Source organism: Camellia sinensis, chromosome 14, assembly GCF_055761805.1.
Source record: "Camellia sinensis isolate YWXY chromosome 14, ASM5576180v1, whole genome shotgun sequence".
NCBI lineage: Eukaryota > Viridiplantae > Streptophyta > Magnoliopsida > Ericales > Theaceae > Camellia > Camellia sinensis.
In genome coordinates, this window is record NC_138974.1 from 74,916,266 (window position 1) to 74,943,708 (window position 27,443).

The 27,443-nt window shown below is 33.7% G+C and overlaps 1 protein-coding gene across 2 annotated transcripts; it reads right to left on the reverse strand.

Annotated features, from left to right (window-relative positions):
• Nucleotides 1–900: 900 nt before the first annotated feature.
• Nucleotides 901–10,050, reverse strand: LOC114323578 (auxin response factor 4). Of its 2 annotated transcripts, XM_028271203.2 has the most exons (13): nt 9,614–10,050; nt 8,869–9,267; nt 8,693–8,749; nt 8,152–8,328; nt 7,958–8,042; nt 7,723–7,813; nt 7,346–7,507; nt 3,656–3,775; nt 3,490–3,565; nt 2,815–2,977; nt 1,868–2,613; nt 1,456–1,646; nt 901–1,267 (listed from the first exon to the last, which is right to left on the reverse strand). In XM_028271203.2, the coding sequence occupies exons 2-13, from the start codon at nt 9,223–9,225 to the stop codon at nt 1,084–1,086; spliced, it is 2,409 nt and encodes an 802-aa protein (XP_028127004.2). In that variant the 5' UTR covers nt 9,226–9,267; nt 9,614–10,050; the 3' UTR covers nt 901–1,083. The 2 variants fall into 2 exon arrangements, with proteins under 2 accessions (XP_028127004.2, XP_082761784.1); XM_082905658.1 differs by having other exon boundaries at nt 8,869–10,005.
• Nucleotides 10,051–27,443: the final 17,393 nt, after the last annotated feature.

Here is a 27,443-nt window from a genome sequence, read left to right on the forward strand (position 1 = left end):
GGTGGATGGCCGGCGGTGGCGGGTAGGTGGCGGATGGTGGTGGTGGTGGTGGTGGATGGGTGGGTGACGGTGGCGGGTGGTAGGTGGTAACGAGTGGGTGGTGGTAGGTGGTAACGAGTGGGTGGTGGTGGTGGCGGGTGGCAGGTGGTGGTGGCAGGTGGGTGGTGGGTGATAGTGGTGGTGGTGGTGGTGGGTGGTGGTGGCGGGTGAGTGGCAAGTGGCTGGTGGTGGATGGTGGTGATGGGTGGCTGGTGGTGGATGGTGGTGGTGGCAGGTGGGTGGTGAGTGGTGGTGGCAAGTAGGTGGTGGTGGCGGGCAGTGGATGGTAGTGGCGAGTGGTAGGTGGTAGCGGGTGGATGGTAGGTGGGTGGTGGGCAGTGGTGGTGGTGGCGGGTGGTAGCGGGTGGGTGGTGGTGGCGGGTGAGTGGCAAGTGGCTGGTGGTGGATGGTGGTGATGGGTGGCTGGTGGTGGATGGTGGTGGTGGCAGGTGGGTGGTGAGTGGTGGTGGCAAGTAGGTGGTGGTGGCGGGCAGTGGATGGTAGTGGCGAGTGGTAGGTGGTAGCAGGTGGATGGTAGGTGGGTGGTGGGCAGTGGTGGTGGTGGTGGCAAAAGACGGTGGTGAAAAATGGTGGCGGGTGGTGGCTAGTGTTGGGTAGTAAAAAAAAAAAAAAACTGAAAACTCAAAATGGAAACACTTTTTTTGTGTTTTCATTTTTTGGCCAAATTTATAAACTGAGACCACTGATTTATAAATAAAAAATTTTACCAAACAAGTTTTTATTTGAATTTTTTAAATTTTTGTAAATATAAACAGAAAACTGAAAACGTAAGTGTTACCAAACGGCACCCTATATTTTCTTCCTCAATTTTTTAGTCCAAAAAGACAAAAAGTACACTTATTTAGGACACCTCAAACAACCCCTTAATATTATCACACATCATCGATAAATTAAAGAAAAATCCAAGTTTGATGCAGTACGTTCAATCAAGAACAAAACAACTAAAAGGTAAATGCGGAGGTTTACGCAAAGAAAAGTCTGCAAACATAATATTACACTTCAAAAACAACACAATTTTAAACCTCACATCCGAATTACTGTTGGAGGAGAATCTGGCTGGCCTACAGACGAAGACTTGGACACGTCCACTACCGCTTGTGCCTCCTCCAAACAACTTTGAGTGTCGTCACTGATCATTCCGAATGTCATTTTCTCCACTTCTTCTTGGGTATGGATATGTATCTTGGACACCACATTGCAAAACTCGCTGCAAAACAAGTTACAAAATTAGAGTCAGAATAAGTCAGTCAATCTGAGGACCATTCAAATAAATCATAAGGAAAGCAGATCAAAATTGCTTTATTTGTTTTTTTTACCAGTTGGACATGTGGACAATGGTAAAATGGTAAAAAGACCAAAGACACCCAAAATTAAGTTAATGAGAAAGAGACTTACTGCCATGGATCATCCCCGACAACCATCATGTCATTCTCACTGTCGGTGTACAAGATTCGCCATCCTTTATTAGGATCTCGTAAAAGGCCTTCCATGCTAAAGAGTCTCTCTAGCTCAATCAGCAAGTCATTATAACCATCGAGTCTTGAAAGATCAATCGCTCTTCCCACCAAGTTGCCTTGTTTGTGAACCTTCACTCAATGCATTTATCAATCAGAGATAGTTGAGGTAAAGCCTATGTTACATGGATTAAGGTACAATTATTGGGTGTGGATGTGTGTTTAAGCGTCAAACTTTCATAGTCTTAAATCTCAAGATATTGGAATATGTATCCAAAGTTGGATATGGGTACTGGGACATATCATGGACCCATCTATTGCATATTGAAATATGATATGTTACCAAAGGTTACCTTCGTACAGCTCCGCTTATTAGAACTTTGTGAGTTAGGCATCGCCGTTTCTCCAGTCAAGGAAAAGCCAAATAATTTGCAGCCAGCCATAGAGCCATTTGAAATGTCATCTTTTGTATTTTTAAAATTTGCCTCCAAAGTGGGAGGACTGGCTATCTTTCCATGTGGTGGCTCATTTAGTAGATTTGGCTTTCTAACTTCATCCCTCGAAACCCCACTTTGAATTGAAGACCCATTAAACGGAACATTCTCTCTTGCGAAATTTGTCATATGAGAAAGCATTACCGGATCTCGTCCACCTTTGTAGATGTCATTAGAAGGAAAGTACACATTTCTAACGCCTTCTGAACCTAATGGGTAGAAATTAGGTTTGGGTCTTTGATACATATTGAAAAAGTTGCAACCAAGGTCAGGTCTTGCCCAAGCACCGAGGTTGACATCAGTTTTTCCTGTCAGCGATCTCAAGGAGCATATTTCTTGACCTTGCAAGACCTTCGGAAATCGACTAGATTCCGCAAAGCCTGTGTAAGCGGAGGGCTGCTGGCTCTTCAAAAAATCGCTAAAATTTACTTTTTCCATTCCGTTTGATGCAAGACTTTGATGTGCGAAGGATTGCATCTCAAAATCGAGCGGGCGGTTCGCCTTATCACATTCGTAGAGAGGTGATAATAAACCTGCATTTTCTTGACCTTGCAAGACCTTAGAGGATCTTATAGATTCCTCAAAGTCCAAAAACCCACCACCTCCTACAGGCAAAATAATCCTCTAAGATGCGTGAATTGGGAGTATAAACAAATGAGTCCTGCCATGGACTCACCATTTTCTACGCATTTTTTACCGCCTACTCACAATAGGAGTGGGGCTCACTGCAGTAAAAAATGGTGGGTCTCTAATCTTATTGTAATCAATATGATGCAGATTTTACTAATTTATGGGAAAGTTGGTACCGGCAATGGGGTTATCGGGTGGGGTTGCCTGCAAACCCACCCGCAGTTTCTTTAGCCTTGGGGAGGACTGGATGCTCAATGGTGGGAGAGAAACAGAAGGATCAATCTCCCATGGAGAAATTCGCTCTTGACGATCACTTACAATATCATCATCCCATCTGACCTGTTAGATCAAAGATATGATTAGATGAATCATAATAGAAAGATTATGAGGCATGATAACGACTCATTTGGTATTGCTTTTTTTGTTTGGTTCTCGAAAACTAACAAAATAGAAACGAGTAGTGGAAACTTGTTTGGCGATGTTTTTGAGAAAACAACTTATATGAAATTTCTAAAAACACCCCTTGGGAAACACTTTCAAATTGGTTTATGAATTTTTAAAATCTATTTTCGCACATTTATTTATTTATTTATTTTGTACCACTGTCAGATAAAAACTGTGATAAATAAAGATTTAAGTTCTTAAATCTTCAGTTAACAAGAGGAAAATTGGTCAGCATTTCAAACACTTCTCAGAAATATACACACAAAATACACGTTACCTAATCGTTGTCATAATACCAAGAATGCAATATACTATTAAAAAAAAAAATTTAAAAAGGAAGCACATAAAGCAGTAGTATGTGTATTTCATGTGGCGAAAATGTCTAGTGAATTTGAAAAGTAGCGTACCATCAAGCATCTCCATTTCGAGTTAGGCCATCTATAGGGATCGATATCACACATTCCAGTCACCACACCACTGCACCTGCAAGAGTGAAGGAATAAGTTTAAATTCTTTGAAGAGTCCCCACGAGGAGTGAAAGGCATCATGGTACTTATATCTAATTATACAGACCTTCTTTCCGGAGAATCATCGACATCGAATTTCATTTTGAATCTGGTCCCAATAGGTATTTGATTGGTGATGCTTTTAATGTATTTTTGATACGGTACGACAAAGTCTGCATGGCTGGCCCTGCACATTCCAGAATTTTGGACAAATTACTGACTACTCATGTACACAAATCTACATCCAAAGAAGCACGTGTATAGACTTCTTATCAATGACAGAAGATTCAGATTCATGTTCAATATATCTATACACATACTCGACTGCTGTCATCTCACAATACATTATAAGTGTCATTAAACAGTCTTTCTAGAGGTGTGAAAATTTGATTTTCTGTATGGTTAGCACACAAATGATAATTGATGCATAGCTGAATGCATAAAGGGTGATATAGGTTATAGGCTTTTACGCAAAAACTATTCCTTAATCAATTCAATCAAAACAAGGAGAAAAAGAAAACATTAAATGCTGTGAGTTGATGACAGACAATTTTTAGGCATTATTATTATTATTATTATTAAAGTTTTGCTAGCGGTGGGATATATTGCAATGCAATTTTGAGACCCAAGGATTTCTCTTTTTCTATCTTCTCTTACCAGACTTATGAAACCTTGCCTATCTCCCACAGAATAAAAAAGGGAAGCTGTAAAATAATAGGTTCTGATAATGAGTAGCCCTAAGAAGCACCAAACCAAACCAAACCAAACCAAACCAAACCAAAAATCTAGGTCTACCCTTTTCCCTAACACTACCATCTACCGTCATTGTATCGCATCTCTTTATTGCTGCCTCTGTTAGCTCCGTTGTATATGACCAAACCATCTCTATCTATTCTCTTTCAAATTGTCTTCTATTGGTACTACTCCTACTCATTCTCGAATATACTCATTCCTAATTCTGTCTTTTATAGTTTTGCCACACATCTACCTTGACACCCTCATCTTAGCAACACTCATCTTATCTACATGTTTCTTAGTTGCCCAACATTCCGTCCTATACAATATCACTAGTCTAATAGTTGTTTTATAGAACTTCCCTTTTAGTCTAATGGTACTCGTTTATCGCACAGTACTCCAGACGCACTTCTCCACTTAAACCACCCCGCATTAATTCTGTGGACCACATCTGCTCCAATCTCTCTAGTCGTCATGATAATCGATTCTAAATAATAAAAATGTTCGCTTTTAGGTAATTCTTAGTTCTCAATCTTCACTTCTCCTCTGCTTTTATTGTGACTGTTACTAAAATTACACTCCATATACTGTGTCTTAGTTTTTCTTATCCTAAATCCTTTAGATTCGAGTTTTTTTCTCCAAATCTCCAACTTAGTGTTAACTCTTGCTCTAGTCTCATCCACTAACACGATATCATCTGCAAAAAAACATACACCATAGCATATCATCCTAAATATTGCGTGTCAACTCATCCATAACTAAAACAAAAAAACAAGGACTTAAGTTGATCCTTGGTGTAACCCAACAATAATTGGAAATTCACTAGTCTCTGTAACGGATAATCTAATAGTGGTCACCACACCTTCATACATGTCCCTAATTATATCAATGTAACATTTTTGTTATTTTTAGCATTTTTCTAAAATAATAATACAATAAGATAAGTTCAAAGAATTATTCTCAGTGACTTCCATATTATTGTGCTCATATCTCGTAGAAAACGCTCTTGCAATAAAGGGATTCTTGGCAGTACTTGATTTGACAAAAAGATCTCAACATATTAGATTGGTGACGATTGCAGTGCAGATAACACCAATCAATTGCCACATGAATTATATTGAAATTCAAAGGCAAGAAATATTCAACAATAGGCTAACAAGTCTTCTAGATTTTGAATTTTTAACAAGTAATAGTGGGTTTTCCCCCATATGGAATGCTAATGAACTGTTATCTTGGCCTAGGTTCTTCATGTTGAACATATATGATTCACACAACAAACCCTAGAATTCAAGATGATTACAATATGAAGTTATCAACATTCAAAAAGGCAAGTTTAGGCGGGTACAGTTTTACAGTTTAAAAAAAAAGGTTCTGCAGTCAAACATGTGTAAATGTAGGATAACCTCACATCCTGCGTGATAGGACTCAGTACCATAATTACCATACACGTATAAATCGATCCTCACTCTTCACGTGATCCATTATGGCATTTTCATTCAGAGACTCTAAAAATGCGGCGAAAATTATTTTGGTGGCCGTTTCCCCCATTGGAAGAAATAGAGAAGTCTAAAAGCCTTGCCCAAAAAAGGAGAAATTAAAAAGGGAAAAAGTTGCCATCCCTATTGGTCAGTTTCTAATTATTGATGGCCACTACTGAATGTGTGTGTGTGTGTGTGTGTGTGTGTGTGTGAGAGAGAGAGAGAGAGAGAGAGAAATAGGACAAAGTCCTGCTCCCAATGGGCCAAAATTCAACCTAACCCTGCAAGAGATAACGCCAAGGCGTTTCATTTTTTTTTTTTTTAACTTCCCAAGAGGACAGTAGTGGTGGTGTTTCTAGTGGCAATTGCAACAACTTGATTTATTCTTACAGAGCTATGGAGGTTTGAAAGGAACAAATTCCTGAGTTTAGAGTTGGCTGATACAAGTTTAAGGATCTTTAAAAGTAATAATAATAAAAAGGATGTAAGAAGAGAATAACAGGTGATAAAAAAAACCTATGAAAATCATGGTCCAGTGAGCAATGTGCAATGTCATCGCCAGCTGAGCATAGAATATAGATGAAGCTCAGAAGAAGCAACAATTCATTAGCCGCTCTAGCAAGATAACAGAAAAACAAATTGCATTGATAACACCTTGCATTACAACCAATACCTTAAATAGGTATACAAAGAGTCAAGAGAATTCAAGAGGATAGAAACAAAATTGAATCAGAATCATCTATTTTCATAATTTGTTTCTACAACTAGCTTCCTGACATTCTTTAATTTCCTTTCGTCTCTAGTTTTCTCATGATGATTTATATCCTCAATAGTTTTCACAAAAAATTTATTTCCATTCATACTATTAGTTCGTTTCACTTTCAGACCTTATAAAACCTTCAAACAGGAGGAAAACATAACCAAGAATTATGTCCCAAATTATATGTTAATTAAAGCCATACCTAAAATAAATTGGAGTACTCTGTCATCAAGGCCCATTTGTTCCAAATCATACGTTATAAACCTGATAGCAGCATTTTAGCACTAGTGCAGCCATAACCTGTGTCTTTAACAAATTAACCGAAGTAAAACACAAATGCAATCTTCCTTTTCCTATTTCAATTTTATTTCTTTAAAGCTCGAAAGTTGATTTGACCAGTTATCCACACTATTTTGCGCATTACATCCAGATGAAATGCCTATTGACAACACATAATCTTTCTTTCTTACTATCCTTTCCTTTACTTTTTTCTTTTTTTTTTTAAAACCTTTTTTGACAACTACTATAATCACACATGCAACAACCCTCTTACTTACACCATGTTTCCCACAAATTTTCACATGAAGTGTGCTGTAACCAGTCACTGATAAAGCTCTATGCCAGCCATTTGGGTTGGATGCAAGTTTACCACTAATATGTATCAAAGATAAGATATATCATAAGCTTTCTAAGTTTTAGTTCTAGTAGTCACATATGGTAATAAGCAGAAGAGTAACAGTATGCACTGATATCCTTTTGATGAAGAAACTATGGTTGGCAATACCTTGGGCTGTAGAAAACATGAAATGTGCTCTTGGTGGACACAGCATTGCCCACGAGAGAAAGAACGCTTTGATAATTTTGGTTACCGAGAACTGAATCAGGGAGACCATTTCTTGGTCGAACAGCTCGCCTAATACCCAACCTCAGCTCTCCACCTCCATCTCTACAAAGACCATTACACATAAATTAAAGAGCTTCATATTACTAGATGAGAGAATCATTTGGGGGCATTTTAATACCAAAACGGAAATGGAACATTTTCGTCCTCTTTTAGCACTCAATTCAAAAATGTTTTATTATTTTCCCAATTTGCCAAAAAATTTGAAAATTGTTCTTAGGGTTTTAAGAACCTTAAGCATTCTAGAAAAACCCATGTACCTCAAGAAAAGAACCGCATCACCCGAAACAAGATTCTTTTGACTCACAAAAATGCTCCATCCTGTAGTGAGAAGGTGTCGCCGTGGCTGACCTGAAAATTGGCATTCAATCTTATGAGTTTCCCCTTCAACCAAACCACACTCTGGCTGCATTTGGATCTTGGTTGAAAATTGGCATTCAAATTACTCCACAAGTCCAAGATCCAAACACAGCCTCCAGAGGTCCATCAAATTACCTCGATAAATATGTCGAAATTTCCATTCCACTCCATGAAGGTCCCTGGCAACAAGCTCCTGAGAGGGTCTTTGCTGTTTATAGTCCTACAACCGAGACAAACCATACCACCAAGTGTATCAGAAACTCAGCTGCAAGGTCCAAACAAACCTACCACTACAAAAATCACACATAGCAAAAGCAAGAAAACCTCACCAGAGGTGGGAAACAGTCTTCGGCAGCACGACGAGGAACAGAGAAGCCACCATGGGTGCTTGTATCAGAGGCTGTAAGCGTCTTGCAGAACATATGTGGAGTTTTTGTGGGTATCAAACCTCCCTCATCCAACCCCAATTCTCCATGGTCCTTCACCTCTAAATTCACAACTTCCAACTACATATAATACCCAGAACATGGCATCATCAAGAGACAAGTTTGAGCAAATATTTCAAAAAAAAAATTCTAAATTAAAATCCAAAAAACTAAGAATCAAGGCAGTCACAAAGAATAGAACATAATCCATTTAACAACACCCCCACCCCCAAGAAAAAAAAACAAAACAAAACAAAACTCTTGTCCAAAAAAATAAAAAAAAAGACGGCCCAATGCACGAGAGGGCATGATACAGGCAGTCCTATTCCATTTCAGTTTCCAAGACTTAAATCCGTGCTATGAGAAAGCTAACATCAAGCTTTACTATTGGGCCAAAACCAAGAATTGACAACGAAAGCAGTAGTACTAATGGGCAAGCATATACCTCTGGTAGAGGGAGTAGGGTCAGCTGTGTATAGACCTCGTCATTTTCCTTATTAGCCTGTTTCAAGAGATCACAAACATCACTACTAAATTCAAAACAAAGACAAGCAATTTGAGACCTCTTACACAGAAACCACAAAGAATTCAATAAGAAAAAAGTGAAAACCCAATACTCACAAGCAATTGAACATCCATAACCCTGCAGAAGATTTGGGGTTGGAGATCAAAATTGGTAACTTCCATGGGTGGGAAAGGTGAGGAAGAGACAGCCTGTTCCAAGTGACCTTGTGGGAAGTAGACAACCACATTCCCTTTCTTGGGCAGAGTGCTGAGAGGGCCGGCACAGGCATGCCAAAGCTCCATGTAAATTGAAGAAGAAGCAAGTGAAGAAGATGAATTTGAAGAGGATGAGGAAGTTGAAGAAGACAAACAACAACCATCACCCCATCCACCACCACCACCCTTGTCACAGTCACCATTGCCACATGCATTCTTCTCCACCTCAATCACGGCATGGTTCAGATCAATTTCCATGAAATCCCCGGAGCTTGCCACTCACAATACCAGTACAACCAACTACCCAACAGGGGAGGAAAAAAAGAAAAAAAGAAGCAAATTAAAGTTGGGAAGAGGGCAATCAAGTGGCTACTGAAGAGTACCCACAAAGCAAAAAAAGAAAAAAATAGAAAATGGGAAATTGAGTCAAATCATAGCAAGAATTGCACATACACACACACACACACGCATAAATAGATACTAAAAGAGGGTGTTCACAAAGAAGGAACAGGAGAGAAACTGTATAGAAAACAAAGAGAGAGTCATGTTTGAAGGGATATTACACAGGAGAGAAGGAAGGCTAAAAGATGAGAAGAAAAGTGAAGGTATCAAATAATAACAAGAAATTCAAAGTTTGATTCCTCACCCATTTACAGTTCTGAGAAGAGGGAGCAGAAGAAGTAGCAGACATAGACAATTGTTACTTTGCAAAAGCACATAAACAACAAAAGGCAGAAAAAGCCAATGTGGTAGTGCAGCCCTTAAGACTGTTGAGGAGAGAGAAAGAAGAGAGAGACTGTGTTGGGTGGGGGGGACAGGCTAAGACAGTACAGAACCCACACTCACTTTCTTTGCTTTCTTTGTGCTCTCCTTTTTTTTTTCTTCTTAAATAATAATATCAGATACTGTAGAAATTTTCACTGTAGATGTTGGTTCCTCCATTAATTCTGTATATGAAAAAAAATAATAATAAATTAAAACATTAAAAACACAACAACAAACAAAAACAACCCATAAATGAATTTATAGTTGGTATTAATGTTGTCTGTACAGAGAAACAAATTAATACCCATTGTGATGAACACGGTTATCTTCAATCCCAACTGTGAAAAATCATATCAATTATCAATACACTTCCAGATGATCATTTTTTAATGAAAATATAAAGGGAGCCGTTTCCTTCACTCAACTTTATTATAAATATATATTGTTTTATAAAAAATGATATAAAAGCTCATTTTCTTAATTTAATGACATGTGAGTTATATAATGAATTGAGAATTAAAAAGATATTTAAAAACAATTAAAGTGAGAATAGTGACTGCGAAAATAAATAAAAAAACAGAGAAAAAGTAGGAGAGAGTTGTCAATGTAAACTGGGCCTCCTTAACTTTGGCAGCAACTATCGTGGGCGTGCTAAGAGTTAGGACTCGGTGACTCATTGAGCCTCCCTCTCACAGTAGAAGTAGTCGACTCTCTCTCTTCTCTCTATCAAGTCTCATCACACTCTCTGTTCCCTTACATATGCATTGGCTCATATTCAAAACCCACGCACGCTCAGTGGCGCGTTAAGTACTTCATTACACTCACTTTTTTCTTGAAAATTATAGAGATTTCATTTTATAATTTTAAAAATTAGTGGGTTTAGTTTCAGTTTTTTAAATTTAATTTTTTAAAAATTAAATTTTTTATTTTTATATATTTTTATTTTTAGTAAATATTTTTAAAATTTTAAGTATTTTTTTATTTTTTTTAGATGCACCTTACATAGATGTATCTAAAAAGTAAAATATTTGTGAAAAAATATTTTAAAAAATTAATAAATACATAAAAATACGAAAAATATACTAAATTTTTGTAATTTTTTGTATTTTTGGTATTTAGTAAATTTTTTTAAAAAAAATTTCACAAAAATTATACTTTTTAAGTCATTTTTGTTATGTGCGTCTAAAAATTAAAAAAATTAATTAAAATATTAAAAAATTCAGTAAAAACAAAAAAATATAAAAAATAACAAAGTAGAAATCTCTCTTTTTCCTTTTCTTTTTACAAAATATAAATTACCATACATCTGTTAGGTATTTTAATACACTTCTTATATATTTTCTAACACTAACAACAAATATTTTTTAACATTTTTCTATATAAAATTTTTCATCAAATATCAATTCCTCAAATAATGTAAAATTTTTTGTGATGAAATAACAAAATATCTTATCTTTGAACTGTCTCTCTTCTTCTCTTCTCTACCAATGGTAGCTATCAGATCCATTATTATCATAATCTAGATCCGAATAAATTCAATAAGATCTTAAAATGACTACAATACTAGTTATAAAATTGTATACAATCGCACTATGATCCCGCTCTAATTAAAAAAAAATTATTATTTATTTCTTATATATGTATATATTTATATAACAAATTTGACTATAAACTTTTTCTTCAAATATTTCTTCTAATTTACGTTAACATAAAATATGCATTATATCAAATTATCAATTTTCTTCAATAATTTTAAAATTATTTAAGATACATCATTGTAAATAATTTCTCATTTTATTTAATATTAAAAATAAAATCTTACTATTCTCGATTTAATTCTACAATCTTATTTATAAATATCTTCTAGTCGTTATACCACTCACCCACTATCATGACCATTGCCAATTTGCAACCGCTGACCACGATGGCATTTGCTCCTCTCGACTGTAACCTATCACCTTTCTTTCCACGACATCTCTTCATTGCCTCTTACTTCCTCTTTCATGTACAGATATATATTTATATGTATGTGTGTCGCGTATTCATATATATCACATCAAAAAAAATCTTTAAATAATCACATTCTAACTTGGTCCAAAGTGTAAAAAAAAAAAAATAATGGTTACAATTAAAAATAAAATAAAATAAAATAAAAGGAAGGTGTTTTCGGGGATAAATTAAGAAAGCTTATTGACTTAAGTTATATTACATCTCTATTTTTTTAGACGTCTTTTCGTAATAAATAAAAAAATATAAGTCATACACAAAATAACTTTAAATCAAAATTAGTTGTAGTAAGACCTCTTTTGGAAAGTGGTTTATAAGCCCGATTATTAATTTTTTTTTACTTATCTATGTCATATCACCTCTCTACTTTTGTACGTCTTTTCACCCCCCTCAAGATTTGGTAAAAATACAGATTCTCCCATGAAGTTTGAGAAATTACAAATTGCCCCCTAACAGTCAAATTTGCATAACAAATTAGGAGGGAATCTGTGTGAAAATAAAAACCTCAGGGGGCAATTTGTTATGGAAGTATAAACCTCAGGGGGCAGGATGTAATTTCTCAAACCTCAGGGGAGAATCTATATTTTCACCAAACTTCAAGGGGGTGTTTGTAATTTGCCCTAAATAAAAATGTCAACTTATTTTGCACTTTCCAAAACAATCCTAAGTATTACCTATCTATCTATATATATATTATATATTAAAAAAAATGAGATTTATAATGAGAAGAGTATTGTAAAATTCAAAACTCTCATCCTAAATAAAAATGTCAACTTATTTTGCACTTTCCAAAACAATCCTAAGTATTACCTATCTATCTATATATATATATATATATATATATTATATATTAAAGAAAATGAGATTTATAATGAGAAGAGTATTGTAAAATTCAAAACTCTCATATTATTTTTTTAAGGGCAAATTACAAACACCCCCCTCGAGGTTTGGTGAAAATATAGATTCCTCCCTGAGGTTTGAGAAATTACAAATTGCCCCTTGAAGGTCAAAGTTGCATAACAAATTAGGAGGGAATTTGTATGAAAATAAAAACTTCAGGGGACAATTTGTTATGGAAATATAAACCTCAGAGGGCGGGATGTAATTTCTCAAATCTCATGAGAGAATCTATATTTTCACCAAACCTCAAGGGGGTGTTTGTAATTTGCCCTTTTTCTAAAATTCATAATTTTAAATAATTAAAAAAATCTTCAATTAGTTAGCTTTCATTGACATTTGAAAAGGAAAGTTATTAATCAGTTTTAAAATTTAAATTTGTATATCATTAAAATATAGTTTTTGTAATTTATCCTCTCTCCTTTTTTAATTTTTTTTACCAAAGTCCATTCCAAAATTTTTAATTTTAGTAATTAAAAAAATATTAAAAAAATTAGGAACATTTACATAAGTTTTAACTAAGATTTTTTGAATCTTCAAGTCTCATTAAATTTTTAATAATCGAAATTACCTTTCAAATAATGATTGTTCATCATTTATGATTATCTATAAAGGAATATGATGATTTGACATTTATTTTGATTTTCAAAACTTTAAAATATCAACTTTCAAATTGAAAAAATTTATTAAAAAAATTATGTGCAAAAAAAAAAAAAGAGTTAATTACCTAAAAGTCCTATCTACATATTTGGTAGTAGCTTAGGTCCTGTCAAAAAGTTTTTGAACCAATAAGTCTCATTTACAGGTAAAAAGACGTTTTGCCCTTCAGCAATTTGGAAAATGAGATCCTTAATGTTTCTACGGAGAGAGAGACGATGAAGCCTGAAGTGATTAGGGCCCAAGCCATGATTAACATTCTTTAATCGCGTATTGATCTTCTGAATAAGGAAAACGAGGACTTGAGAATCTCTCACTTGTCTTCTCTCTGTTTTTCTTTTTTCTTTTTTTTTTTCAATGGCTTCCGAAGAACAAAGCAGCCCCCAGGCTGAGAATGTTTGTAAGTAAGAACTGAGGCATTCTCAGTTCCAAAACTGAGAATGTTCTTAATTTAAAACTGAGAATGATTTCAGTTTACAAAAATATCGAGTAAAATTAAGAAAATTTTCAATTTTTCTGTGTTAAAACTGAGAATATTATCATTTTTTCAATTTTAAACTGATAATATTCTCAATTTTAAAACTATAAAAAAATTGAGAATATTATCAGTTTGAAAAATCTAAACTTTTTCCAAAAACATCAAGAACAGAGACGCAGTTAGAATCATCTCCACTCAAATTGGTCTCCAAAACTTGCGATTTTTTAGATTTTTCAGATTTGTCCAAAACTTTTGCTTAAAACACTATAAATAATAGATAAAAAAAAAATTGAGAATTTTGAAAGGAATTTGGAGAGTTGGGTTAGGGTTTAGAAGCAGAGAAGATTAAGTGGGAGATTAATGGAGAAAGAGAGACAACAAGAGAAAGAGAAGAGTCACAGTTGCGATGATGACGCATAAGGGTTGAATCGGTGAAGAAGGCGTCACCGGTGTTGGTGACAGTGATACCATGGCGGTGGCAGGCGGTGAGGTCGACGTGGTCGAGGTCGGCACTGGAGCCATGTCGCAGCAGTAACAGCAGCAGCAAGGGTTGAATCGGTGAAGAAGGCGTCGCCGGTGTTGGTGATAGTGATACCATAGCGATGGCAGGCGGTGAGGTTGAGGTGGTCGAGGTCGGCACTAGAGCCGACGACGCTCTGGACGGAGGGAAAGGCAGAGTCATACGGAGGAAACCAGAGATTGGGTCTGTGGAGAGGAGAGAGAGAGAGAGAGTGTGTGTGTCTGGTGAGGAGGTCTTGGAAGGGTAAATTGGCCTATTAAAAATTAATGGGACTTTGAGGAGCAAATAATTTTACATAGAACTTAATGGATTATAAGTTTACAAAATGACACTTGTATGTAAATCACCAAAAAAAAAAAAAAAACTAATGTTTTTTTTAAAAAAAAATTGAATTATTTTTTTTGTGCAAAACTGAAAATTTTGTGTCTATAAGAAAGTATGATGATGGAACATTGATGTGCAAAAAAAAAAAAAACTTTAAAAATGAAAAAAAAAATAGAAATGAAAAAAGTGATAATGTTTTTAGTTTAAAACTAAAAAAAATTGATAATCTTCTCGGTTTTAATGAATAATTGAATCAAACTAATAAGTAGAAGAAAAAAAACGTTTAATCTCATTCTCTGTTTTTTTCACTGGTTAATAAAACAATTATCTTGAATATTATTTTGCAAAATTGATAACATTCTTAGTTTTAAAAATTATGAAAAACTGATAATATTCTCAATTTTACTAAATATGACTTATTGATTCAAAAAATCTTAGATAGGACATGAACTACTATAACATTTGTAAATAAGACTTTTAAATAATTAACTCAAAAAATTATTGATTGTTATCCTATTCTAAAAAATTTCATAACTAATTAATCTATCTCACCAAAAATTTTTTACAAGATCACTAACCCATGATTCCTATAATTTTGTTCCCTTTTTAAATATATCTTTAGACAGGTAATTTTGTTTTCTTGAACCCTCCAAGCTATGCTTCCATAGCATATGATAGGATTTTATATTTTTTTTTTCCGATAGTGTATGTCAATACCATAAAAGATTCAAAACTCATTTTAAATATTGATGATGTATTTGATTTATGATTTTGGGTAGGAATTTTGAAAGAAAAAATGAAAAGATGTGTGAAATTAAATAAAATATAGTTATCAAAAATGCTATGGACCATTAAATATCTACCCAGATTTTTCTGGGTAGAGTGATGTAGAGTGAAGATTGAATTAGTGTACTGTGGGATCCATATATGAAATGAATTTAAGCTCTTGATGTAAAATTTTAGATAATTTCTGAGTTTTTATATATGGGTCCGTAGCATTATTGTATAGTTATATTTTATTACATTTCACCTATAATTTTTTTTATCTTTTAAATCCTACCTAAATCTACGTACCAAATATAACATAAATTTTTTTTATCTTTTACCAAAAATTTTGAATTAACATTACTTTTTAAAGTTGTGTACTACAAACTGTTATCACACATGTCTCTCTATGTAATAATGCTTGAAATTTGTTTTAGTTGTTATCTCAAATATTAGTGATTGAGTCAAAGAAAATGTGTAAATCTTTAAGTTTTAAAATAAAAATTTTATTTTAGGATTTGTTCAAATATAATTTTCTTAATATTTATAAATATTTTGTTATTGATTGATAAAAAGCACAAACTGTCAGATTATTATTATTTTTTTATGATATTGAGTTATTAAAATATAATGTATTATAGGTTTACATCAAGAATTGTTGAGAAAAAATGGACTAATATTTAATCTAATATTAGAACCACCAAACTAGCTCATATCAGTCACAAATCGGTAAAGATAATTTTTAATGATTAGGTGAATGTCACATTAACATAAATATTGAGTCGACTAACTTCTAATTAACTACTAATATTTAGTCGAATATCACCAGTCAAGCCTAATCTCTTTTTTACGAAAGGGTTATAATATAAAACAATTTACAATTTTGAGTAGACAAATTTATAAATTTTACAAAATAAAAAAATTAGTATATTAACAAATGTTATTTACTATTATTATATCCTAAACTGAAATTGCGAAATTTATAAAACAAATGGTATTTATATTTTATTGTAAACATAATTTTTATAATTAAATTATGACGTATAATTTTTTTATTAATAACGTATAAAACACCATTAATGATATTAGATTAAAAATCTTCTCTTATGTGTAATTCTAATAAAAATAAATGAAATTTAATTGATTATAAATTATTTAACCTATATATTTTAAATAAATTTTATTTTAATTTAGATATTAGTTTTTGACTATTTATTATATCTGTGTAATATGTTTGTATATATAATAAACAGGTGAAAATGTAATATCGATGAGTTGCACGCGAGATAGAGAGCGTGAAGGGGAGGGGGGGGCAGAGGGGGATAAGTAATGTTTTTGCAGAGAAAAAAGTGATACAATCGGGTGGCCTGCGCCTTTGGCGCTGTGCTTTGATTGTGCACCCCCACCCTCACCCTTACCCTCACCCTCACATTTCTCTCTCTCTCTCTCTTTCTCTCTCTCTCTCTCTCTCTCCATAGGCCTCGATGTTCTCAACTGACATTGTCCTCCTTATTACGATTAAATTACGGGGAATACCATTGGGGCACCCACTTTTTACGTTGCTGGACCGACTGTCTGTGGCAGAGCACGAGTGAATATAAAAAAACAAAACTGAAAAATGATATAAATCTCAAATTTTTTATTAAATAACTGATTAAGGCTATGTTTGGGAAGAAAAAAGTCAAGTTTTTTTGGTTAAAATAGTTATAAAAAACAAAATAAGTTATTTTAGTCACAAAAAATAAAACATAAAATCCAACCCATAATTATTACAATCCTCTCTCACAAAAAAAGTCAAAAAAGTCAAAAAGTCAAAAAGTCCTTTCCAAACCAGGCTAAAATAGCTCACGCTAAAATAGCCAAAAAGCCAGTCCACTTCCCAAACGGAGGCTAAATGCTTGATACGGGTGTGAGGTTTATAAAATTACGAATCCTACACTCATATAAGATATTTGATCATCTATTTAATAAAAAATTTAATATCTTTAACATTATTTTTATTAAAAATATAATAAGAAAAAATTATTAAAAAGTTCTATCTAATAATTAAGCTTCATTTATTAGTGAGAGTTTCACTGTAGGTGAAGTAATTTAGGAAGATTTTTTTTTTTATTTTGAAGAACATTTTCTTTAATGTTGTCATTAATTTATCTGTTGATTTTTTTTTTGACTACATGTTAATTTTTTTTATCTCTATTAATTTTTTTGAATGTATCTTTTGAAATTTTTTAAATCTATCTGTTAAAATTTACCAAACTTAGTTTTAATCTATATGTTCAAATTTTGATCCTATCTGTTTGATATTTTGATCTTATATGTTTAAATTTTGATTCTATATTTTTATCTGTTCAATTTTTTGACCTATCTTTTCATTTTTTGTATCAAACACAATATTATCTATTCAATTTTAGATTAAACACAACATATCAAACATAACATTAGCTGTCCAAAATACAACAAATATATATAAGAGCCATAAATCAAAATTATATGTTCAATTTTAGATCAAACACAACAAAGCCATTATCTGTTTATTGCCAAGAAAAAATCAAATAAAAATAAAGATAAAGAGAGAGAAACAAATAGACATACACACACAACTAACAACAAATCCATGTTGTATATTTGAAAGAGATTAACCTCCTTGCTTCTCTCATTGTACAATCCTCTTCCGGCCGAGCCCTCTTGTGGAGGACGACATAGAGAAAACAAACATTAGCCGAACAATCAGTAGAGCGGGGATAACGTACAAAACAGATAATGAGAGCTAGCTGAGCAATAGCACAAAAAAGAGGTCACGTTCAAACAGTAAGCTACAACTAAGAAATATGTATATAATCGACATTTTTGCAAACACCAACCCTTACTCAATAGGGCAATTCAAAGAAGAGAATGAGGATAGCTGACTACCACTAAAAGTCAAACTACGGGTACAGGTTTCAATTGCAATTAAAGATAGGTAATTCACCGAGTAGTTTCTCTCTCCGGATGTGAGGGTTAAAAATCTGCACAAATCTCCAGACCTGCTAATGAAAATACTTAAATGACTAATTTTTGTAAGATTTTTCAATAATGAATAATTTGAGTTTCTAGGGTTTTCTTTCTTTTACAGGAAAATTATAGTTTAAGATGTGTCAAAAAAGCGATCAATGGATCTTCAGTTACTTCATTGGGTTGCGTATGGGCATCTGTGGTTCGGTAAATAGGGGTACAGATGTTTGTTCCATAATCTCTACCAAAGGGTTATACCAGTCATATAAAAGACCAACACATATCTCTTTAAGATCCAACTAAACATACCCCATTGTTGCCAGATCCATGATCTCTCCACTAACCAATAACGTTACGACCATTGAACAAAAATGGGATATCCTTAACTATTTACTAGCAACTAAGAGAGAAAAGCCAAATACAAACAGCTACCTAGCTACAAGAAAAGGTCAGACCTTATCATATTTCTTCCTTGCGACAGTAGGTACAGGGAATACCCAAAGGTCGTTCCTAGCTCAACAAGTGAGTTTGATAAGGCCTCTAATCAACATCAACATTGATTGTACCCCAAAGGAAGGCCAGAAGAACTTCTTTAAAAGGTTAGCAAGAATAATAAAAGGTACTCTTACTAGGGGCTTTCATCCTAGCACTAAGCTTGTACCAGCTTCTGCTGGTCTTGTTTCGAGTGACAAGTGGAATTAGAAGAATCCCATGAGATGAGACTAAACTGGGTATACTTGGTGCTTGATCTCTAGAGTCCATCCTACTAGATTAGGGTTCCAACAGTGGCAGCTACGGAATCTGCTATTGGGTTAACCATTTTTGTTATTACTTTCCGAGTCCGAAGGAGTATTACTGTAGAATCTATTAATAGCATTCAAGGTTAAACATAACTCCTAGAGAGTTACCAAAATATGAAGTTCGTAGACGAATATCGACTCAATGCACTCTTATTGTGAGGGAGTATCCACCGGTCGGTATCCAGGAGGCAAGGGAAATTCGTTCATTGAAGCCATTCTTGATGCCATACCGCTAACAAGGCCTAGCTGACTTTTACCAACCATCATCATAAAACGAATCACTTCCAAAATCGAGTTAAAGTTTACTTGCGATAGAAGAGGCAACTTGCCAAAAGATTATGAAGCGATGAAATGAGAAAGGAAAAATCTTAAACTGATTCGCTTTCTCTCATATCCTTAATCAAGTAGGGCGAGCTCGCTTTGTTATTTTTGTTCTACCATTAAGAGAATGATCACAAGCCCAGTCCCAAGCTAAAATATTTATTTATCTGCACCAGAAAGGGATTCATGAGCAAGAGCTTATTTTTAAGCTTTTTAGACAAAAGCAATTCTCTCTCATTTCATACAATCAACAACAACAACAACAAATTTAAAAATAAAAAATAAATAAATAAAAAAAGAAAAAGAAAAAGAGGAGTACATCTCATTCAGATCAGATCTAGCTTTTATAAATTGAAATCTAAAGTTTTAAACTACTTTAGATAGATTGAATCACACATAGATCAGATCTAACTACAATAACAACCACTGAAGAGAGTAAAAGAAGATGGTGGCGGCGTAGATTGGCTACTAGATCGTCTAGATCGGAGGAGTCTAGTCATAGATGGACTTCGTCATCGTCTAGGTTAGAGGAGTCTTGTCTTTATTCCGGCGGAGCATTTCATCGTCGCCGCTGCTTGCAAGGCCACTCAACGATTGTTTTGTCTTGTTGTAAATAAAAATAAAAATATTACACACACACAAATGTCTATATCTATGTATATATATATATCTACATCTATATGATAATCATGATATATTGAGAATTGGTGAAAAAAATCAGAAATGATGAGCCGAAATGTCCCCTCATCAAAGTACAACCCTAGGAAGTTGCACCTCTGTAGACACCCTATTTTTTACGGCTCTTACGACTTGGATGTCTTTGCAGGTACACCCAACGATGAGTCTGTTTGCTCACCAAGTGCTCGAAGTCCTCAGTGGAACGCCACAACTTTGAGCATTTTAAACCCTACATCATTTTTGTCTCATTTTTTGACCATACCTTGGTCATTCCAACCTGTAACCTTTGGTGGCCTGCCGGCCATTCCTAGAGGCTGCCAGCCATCACTTTTGTGCTGCCTTCCACTGATGTGGCTTGCCGGCCAGCAGTGATGGCCGGCCGGCCGGCTACCAGTGTTTTTTGCAGATATTTTATGCCAGTTGTGCCAGCTGTTTGCACAGATGCATGCATCTGTCCACATGTGTAGGGCTGGATCTCTTTGAGAGGATTTCATGTTTTCTATATGTAGAGACTCCCTCTCTTTTGTAGCAATGTTAGAAAATTTTGGAACTCAAAAATTTTCCTCTCTCTCTTTAGCATTTCTCTACACTTTAGCCTCCAATTCCTTAACATTTGCCTATACACCCTTAACCAAATCTTCTCATCTTTGAGCTGAGGTGTTCTTGAGATTGGTTTGAGCTCTAGAGGGTGTACTTGCTTGGTTTTGTAGCTTGGAATTGCTCTTCTCTTCAAGAGGTATAATATTTACTTTTTTAGTTTGCTTTGCATACTTGTTTTTCTATCTTTTTCCCATTGTTTTTAGGTTGTTTTTGGGCTATAAAAACTTTGTTTTTGTGGACTGAAATTGGTGGTTTTGGACCATTTAAGGTAGGGGGTTGTTCACTCCTCTTTGTACCTTGTTTGTAAGGTCTTTCCACTTGTGTTTCCCACTTTCAAACCATCTTTTCCCAAGCTTTTAAACACTGATTTTCAAATATTTTTAGTGGCGAAAATCATATTTTGAAGTCCAAAATTGAAGGGGTTAGCCTCCCCTCCTTATGTCTTGTTTGCTAGACTAGTTGGGGCCATGTGTTAACTTATTTTTCTAGCTTATTTTAGCTTAATTCTAGCATGTGTTTAGTCTCTGATTTGGACTGTTTTAACTCTTTTTTGGGTTGGTTAAGTTATTTGAGTCTTGTTTTGCATGCTTCTAGTGTAATAGTCCTCACAAGCTTGGTGTTTTAGGCCTTTAGACGCCACTTGTTTGAGTTGATTGCATTGTTTTAGTGCTTTTCACACTTTAATTCAGCACTAATAATCTCTACAACCCCCCTCATTTCTTGGCTTTTAATTTTGCTTTGAAAGTAGCTTCAAGTCACTTGTTTGCCTAAGTGTGAAATTGAGATTTCACACTTAATGGTTTAATCCCTTAGGAGGTTCATTACCAACGGTATGATACTTCTTTCATACCCAAAACAACTTGTGTTTTGAGCCCTCTTTCCATTAGAGGACTTTAATTCACCCTATGGACTTAATTGGATTAAAATAAGCAACTAAAACCGGGGATTAAAAGTGAGCAAGATAATAATTTTCTTGTGTTTAATCGGACGTTAATTGAACATAAGGAAACTTGGATCATTTCATACTTGTTAGTAATGAAATTATTCAAGTTTCCAAGGTCAACTTCTTCCCTTGATCTTTCATGAAAGGAAGAAGGCTTATGTCTTGTTTTGCATTTACTAAGCTTGCACATCTGGAGTAACAAGCCATCATGCAATGAAATTGCTTGAGTTGTTGGTTTGTGACTTAAGTTCACAACTCCTTGGATTTGCTCATGAAAAAGAGGGGTGAGTTGTGCAAACAATCCTTGAAATAACCCTCTATATGCTTTGTTTGTCCTCTGTTGTAGCAAGATGAACTTGTACATCAGTGGCCGACAGACCACCATTGATGGTCGGCAGACCATTTTCATGGCCGGCAGGTGGTCGGCAAGCTTTACTAGTGGTCGGCTGGCCATTGATGCGAAATGCAGTAGAGTGTTGGTAAGTTGGAGCAAAATGGTTGTGGAAATGTTCAACTATGCAAACAGAGGCTTTCGGGAGCAAAGCAGTGGTCTTTTCGGGTGGAATCTGAGCATGCACATGCATATCCTTCATTTCTTAAGGCAAAGTAATTCGATGCTTAGTTTAGTTACACTTGTGTTGTAATTCTTTAAATAGTTAGCTTACTAGTTAGATTAATTCAAGTGTTGTAATAATTAGTTAATTAGTTTAACTAGTTATTTATTCCGGTTTATAATTGTTAGCTTAATTAGTTAGCTAGTTATCTAGTTTATTCATTCGAACTCTCCTTCGTGAGAGCTTAATGTAATAACGTGTATGCCTTCCAACCCCATGTCTTTTTCCCTTTTACTTACTAGCTTATGATGGTTAAATTAGGGGCATCATGTTTTGTTTAGCATATCGCATGTTTGCGTCCATTCATCTGTATTGCATGCACCGAGACTCGGTTCATCATTCTAACTGCATTGTTGTTTAAATGTTTATTTGAATACGTGCTTAGATTACATGTTATCATATCGATTCATATGCCATATTAGTAGCCGAGCTTATTAATTGCATTTTTCACATGTGTTGCATTAGTCATCTTGCCTAGTTAGGAATCATGTATTTTTCCTAACTAATTTCTTGTTGGCTTGGAGTACTAGGTGAGTTTTTAGTGTTTTAGCATAACTGCGTGAGTGTTGATGTTGCCATATCTAGCATGCTTGGCATGAGGCTAAGTGCTTACTTGATATAATTGTTTGAATACCTGTGGATGAAGGCTTGTTGTTTGAATTGGAACGATTTAATAAATGTACGTTTTAAGCCCACTTTGTCAAGTGGCAAATTCACAAATTTTAAGCCCACTTTGTTAAGTGGCAAACTCAAACCCTTTTCAAAAACAAATATATAATTAAATTGTTCCAATTTGAGCAAATTAGTCTCTACTTATGTGTGTGCGCATCACATAGTAATGCTAGCTTAATAAACCAAAACAAAAGCATATAATGTACATAAAAATCATATTATGATTAGTAGAGACTGATCTTTGATCGGGCGAGCGGGAGTGCTCAATTTATGATCTTTCCCTCTCGTACCTAAGTTCCCGAGCCGAGACAATCTTAATGATGACGGACACGTGGCCTTTGGCACGAGTCATGGGTTTCCTAAATTTTTTCAAAATAAAATATTTAGGTGGCGACTCTGTATCTGCCAAAGCAGTCCATGTTTGCCATTTTTTATTTAAAATCAATTTTTCAAAAGATTTGTCGAATTTAGACTCTTTGATGTTTATCAATTTCACATTGCACTTGTGAGATTAGATTCAGAATCGCGGGAGTCCGAACTGTAGGGCTTTCTTTTAAACTTCCAAAAGAAGGGCACGAAAAATTTGAGCTACAACCTCCTAGATATAGTCTTCGCTGCATTTTTTGTCGTCGTGCTCCTCTTCTTCTTCCTTATCTTCTCTCCCCTGGGCAACTCTCTCGCAGCATCCAACACTCAGGCTCTTCTTCTGGCTTATCACCCTCGTGGAGTCCGGACAACAACAGAGCATTGAGTTGTGCCCTTTGAATACCGTCAATCGCATGCCTTGTAGAGATCGGAGGCGCAAAAGTTAACTCAGTCGAGAAATGAATTTCTATCGAGAAAGCCATTGTTCGCCGCCGGAAGAGACGTCTTTCTGTGTGATCCCTCCATCTAAAGGGTACTACATTTCAGTCCAGTAGCCGGAGAATGGTAGAGAAGTGGTCATCGAAGAGAATCTAGAGAGAGAGATAGAGAAAAGAGAGAGAGGGTTGTGAAACCCTAGATAAGAAAATGTGTTGCAAAGAGAGTGAGAATGATGTGAGAGAGATTTTAGATCTAATAGGAAAGAGAGAGTGTTTGATTATATAGATGAACAAATACACGTGATCTAAGTATATATGGATAGTTTGGTCTTTTTGCACAAGCATGTCCTTATGGACAAAGTAATTTAGTGCTTGTACTTTTAGATTGAAGAAATCCAAAATTAGGTTTATGGACCAAAAGCCCTATAAATAATCAAATGTGATTGATTATCAAAAAAATAATAATATTTAAACCTTTAATAATATTTGAACATGGATGGCTTTGTAGGATTATTAATAAGATTTTTAATTAGACATAGCATTGCTCTTTTACAATTATATGAAGAATGTTATGACACACACTCCTAAAAAAAATGCGAATCATATGCACATTACTTATTATTTTTTGTAATTTATTATGTTATTAGTTATGACTTGATATGATTTAGTTATGATTTTTGTGATGTTGATTATGATATTATTTTAGTTGTAATTTAATTTTTTTTTAGTTATACCTAATATGGTATTTGATTATAACTTAATTTTTTTTAATTATAATTAAATAAGAATTTAATTATGTCATTTATGACAAACAACCCAACAAATGGCATTGTATATACTCTTTTGGGACTATACCATGACATTACCCCTATTATATATGTTTCACACACCCGCAAAGTAATGTACCCTATAGTCTCTCTCTATTTTTCTCACTCGGTCTCGAAAGATTGTTTTGTGAGTAATGCAACCTTTATAACTTTTTTTTAATATTATTTTTAATGTGTCATTTCATGGGCTACCATATCATTATAGATAAATATAAATTATAAAATTAATTATATTAATAATGTGTTAATTCATAAAGTGATATAAAAAAATAATAAATATGTCATTATTATTGTTTCATTAGTGAGAGAGAGGGCCAATGGGTCATCAAATGCACCACACAAAAATGGTACGTCTGATTGGTAGAGCTGATCTAATAGAAAGAAGGTCTCCCACCGCCAAGGGCACGTACATGATGGGATGGGACAAACACAGCATCAGAAGTCAAATTAAAGACAATAATGGAGTGTAGAGTCCATTTAGGCTCTCATTTGTCTCTACTTCTTCAAATTCTGCACCCTTCTTCATGTATAGGTTGTACACACCACGTTGTTCAATTAAGGTTTTTCTATGGTAATTTTTTTTTGGGGTGATAAATTACAGCGACTCATTTGAAAATTGGTGGTCTGAGAATTGATTATTTAAATTTTTAAATTTTTTATAAAATATATATAGAAAATTAAAATAAATAATATGATAATTTATAATAAATTTTTTTTTTGACTAAAATAATCTATCTCTAAACGAGATTAGTATTTTTTTATTTTTTACAAAAAGATTTGTTAAAAAATAGATAGAGTATTATAATAATTTATAATGATTTTTTGATTAAAACAGTTTATTAACAAACGAGGCCTCATTTGTATTTTGTCCCCTTAAACTTCTAAACTTAACAGTCAATCACCTCAAAGTATATTTGACACATTTTATTAAAATTCTGTTAGGAATTGACGTGAAATTAGGTCATATGTAAAGCACATAACACACTATTATAATAATAATAACCCTTATCTTGTTATTTCTTGTACTTAATCTCTCTAATCTTAGTGGCAAAGTACAAATGAGATCATTATATAATGACATTATTGCCCTAGAAATTCAATAAGTATTATGTGCTTCACATATGATCTAATTTTGTATGAATCCCTAATCTATATCTATACTATATATCAAGAAAATGAAGACTTACATGTAGGTCTTAATAGGTAGGCTTATTGTTCAATAGGTCGTATGATAATTAATGACATTTTTCATCAAACACTGTTAAAAAACGTTATTAATTGTTAATTTTTAGTGACAGTTTAAAATTTTTATCACAAAAAATCACTAATAATAAGTTTTAGAAGCAGTTTAAAAAAATCGTTACAAAAAAATCACTAATTTTCAACTTTCAGCGACAATATAAAAATTCGTCACAGAAAAACGTCACTTATTATAAATTTTAGTGACAATTTATAAAAATCGTTAAAAAAAAAAGTTACTAATTGTCAATTTTTAACGACATATGCAAAAAATTGTCATACAAAATTATTTTTAGTTAATTTTATTAAGATTTATTTTCAATAAGACTTTATAGAAATTAAGTGCAATTATTATGACCTATTGCTAGTTTCTCCTTAAGGAAAATGGAGTTTCTGATGAGAAAAGACTTATGAATCTCAAAACCCTGTACTATTTTCTAGAATTCTTATTTTTTAAATAATTAAAAAATCTTCTATTGTTTAATTCTTATTGAATTATTTTTAAAAAAAATCTTATTATGCTTTGATTTATACATTTCAAAAAGGAAAGTTAATTAATCCATCTATAAATTAAAATTTAGAAATTTGAAAAAGAAAGTTAACAAATTAGTTTTAAAATTTATAAAAATAAAAAAACAAAAACTTATAGTTTTTATTTAATCATTTAAAAAAAATTATTACGCCTTGATTTACGCATTTTAAAAAGAAAGTTAATTAATCTATTTAAAAATTTAAATTTAAAATTTTGAAAATGATCAGTTTTAAAATTTAGATTTTTGTAAATATAAGAATTAATTCACATCTTTCATAGATTATTTCTCTAAAAAATGTTTGGGACCCCCTTTGAGAATGACCTCACACCCCCAAAGTGATCCTGACCCTTGATGTATGTGTGGAATCTACTCATGTATGTGTGGAGTGTACATCATGAGTAGTTCAGATTTGTGAGGGTCTTATGGGGATTTTGTGGGAGTGTGAGTTTCAATCATTACTCTTATTTCTCTTGATATTTAATTTTTTAATAAGGAAAATATTTGGGACCCCCCTTTGGGGATGACCCCCACACCCCAAAGTGATCCTGATCCCTCTATGTATGTATGGGGCCCACTCACGTATGTGTGGAGTCTACATCATGAGTAATCCAGATTTATGGGGGTCTTGTGGGAAATAGGGGTCTCAATCATTGCTCTTAACTAATTAAAAAATCTTTTATTGGCTTACTTTTATTCCCTTCTAATGTGATTGATAATTCACTTTAAAAACTTACTTTTTTCATCAAATATTACATAAGTTTTTTTAGATAGTGTATATCAATACAATATAGGATCCAAAACTCTTTTCAAACATTGATGATGTGTTTTGATCATGATTTTTGGTAGAAATTTTGAAAGAAAAAATGAAACGATGTTTAAAATTAGGTAAAATATGTTTCATTCACATTTCACCTATCTTTTTGCTTTCTTGTTCTAAGTTTTTATCCAAATTTATGAATTAAACATAACATAAAGTTGGGTACATAGTTTTCATATTGACAATTTAAAACAAATATTATTTTTTTAAATTGTGTACTACAAA

Coding starts and splice junctions, on each gene's coding strand:
- LOC114323578 (XM_028271203.2), bottom strand. CDS start 9,225: ATGGAAATTGATCTGAACCATGCCGTGATTGAGGTGGAGAAGAATGCA. Junction 7,814..7,957: donor ATTTCGACATATTTATCGAG/GTAATTTGATGG, acceptor GCCAATTTTCAG/GTCAGCCACGGCGACACCTT. Junction 1,268..1,455: donor GTCGGGGATGATCCATGGCA/GTAAGTCTCTTT, acceptor CTTGTTTTGCAG/CGAGTTTTGCAATGTGGTGT.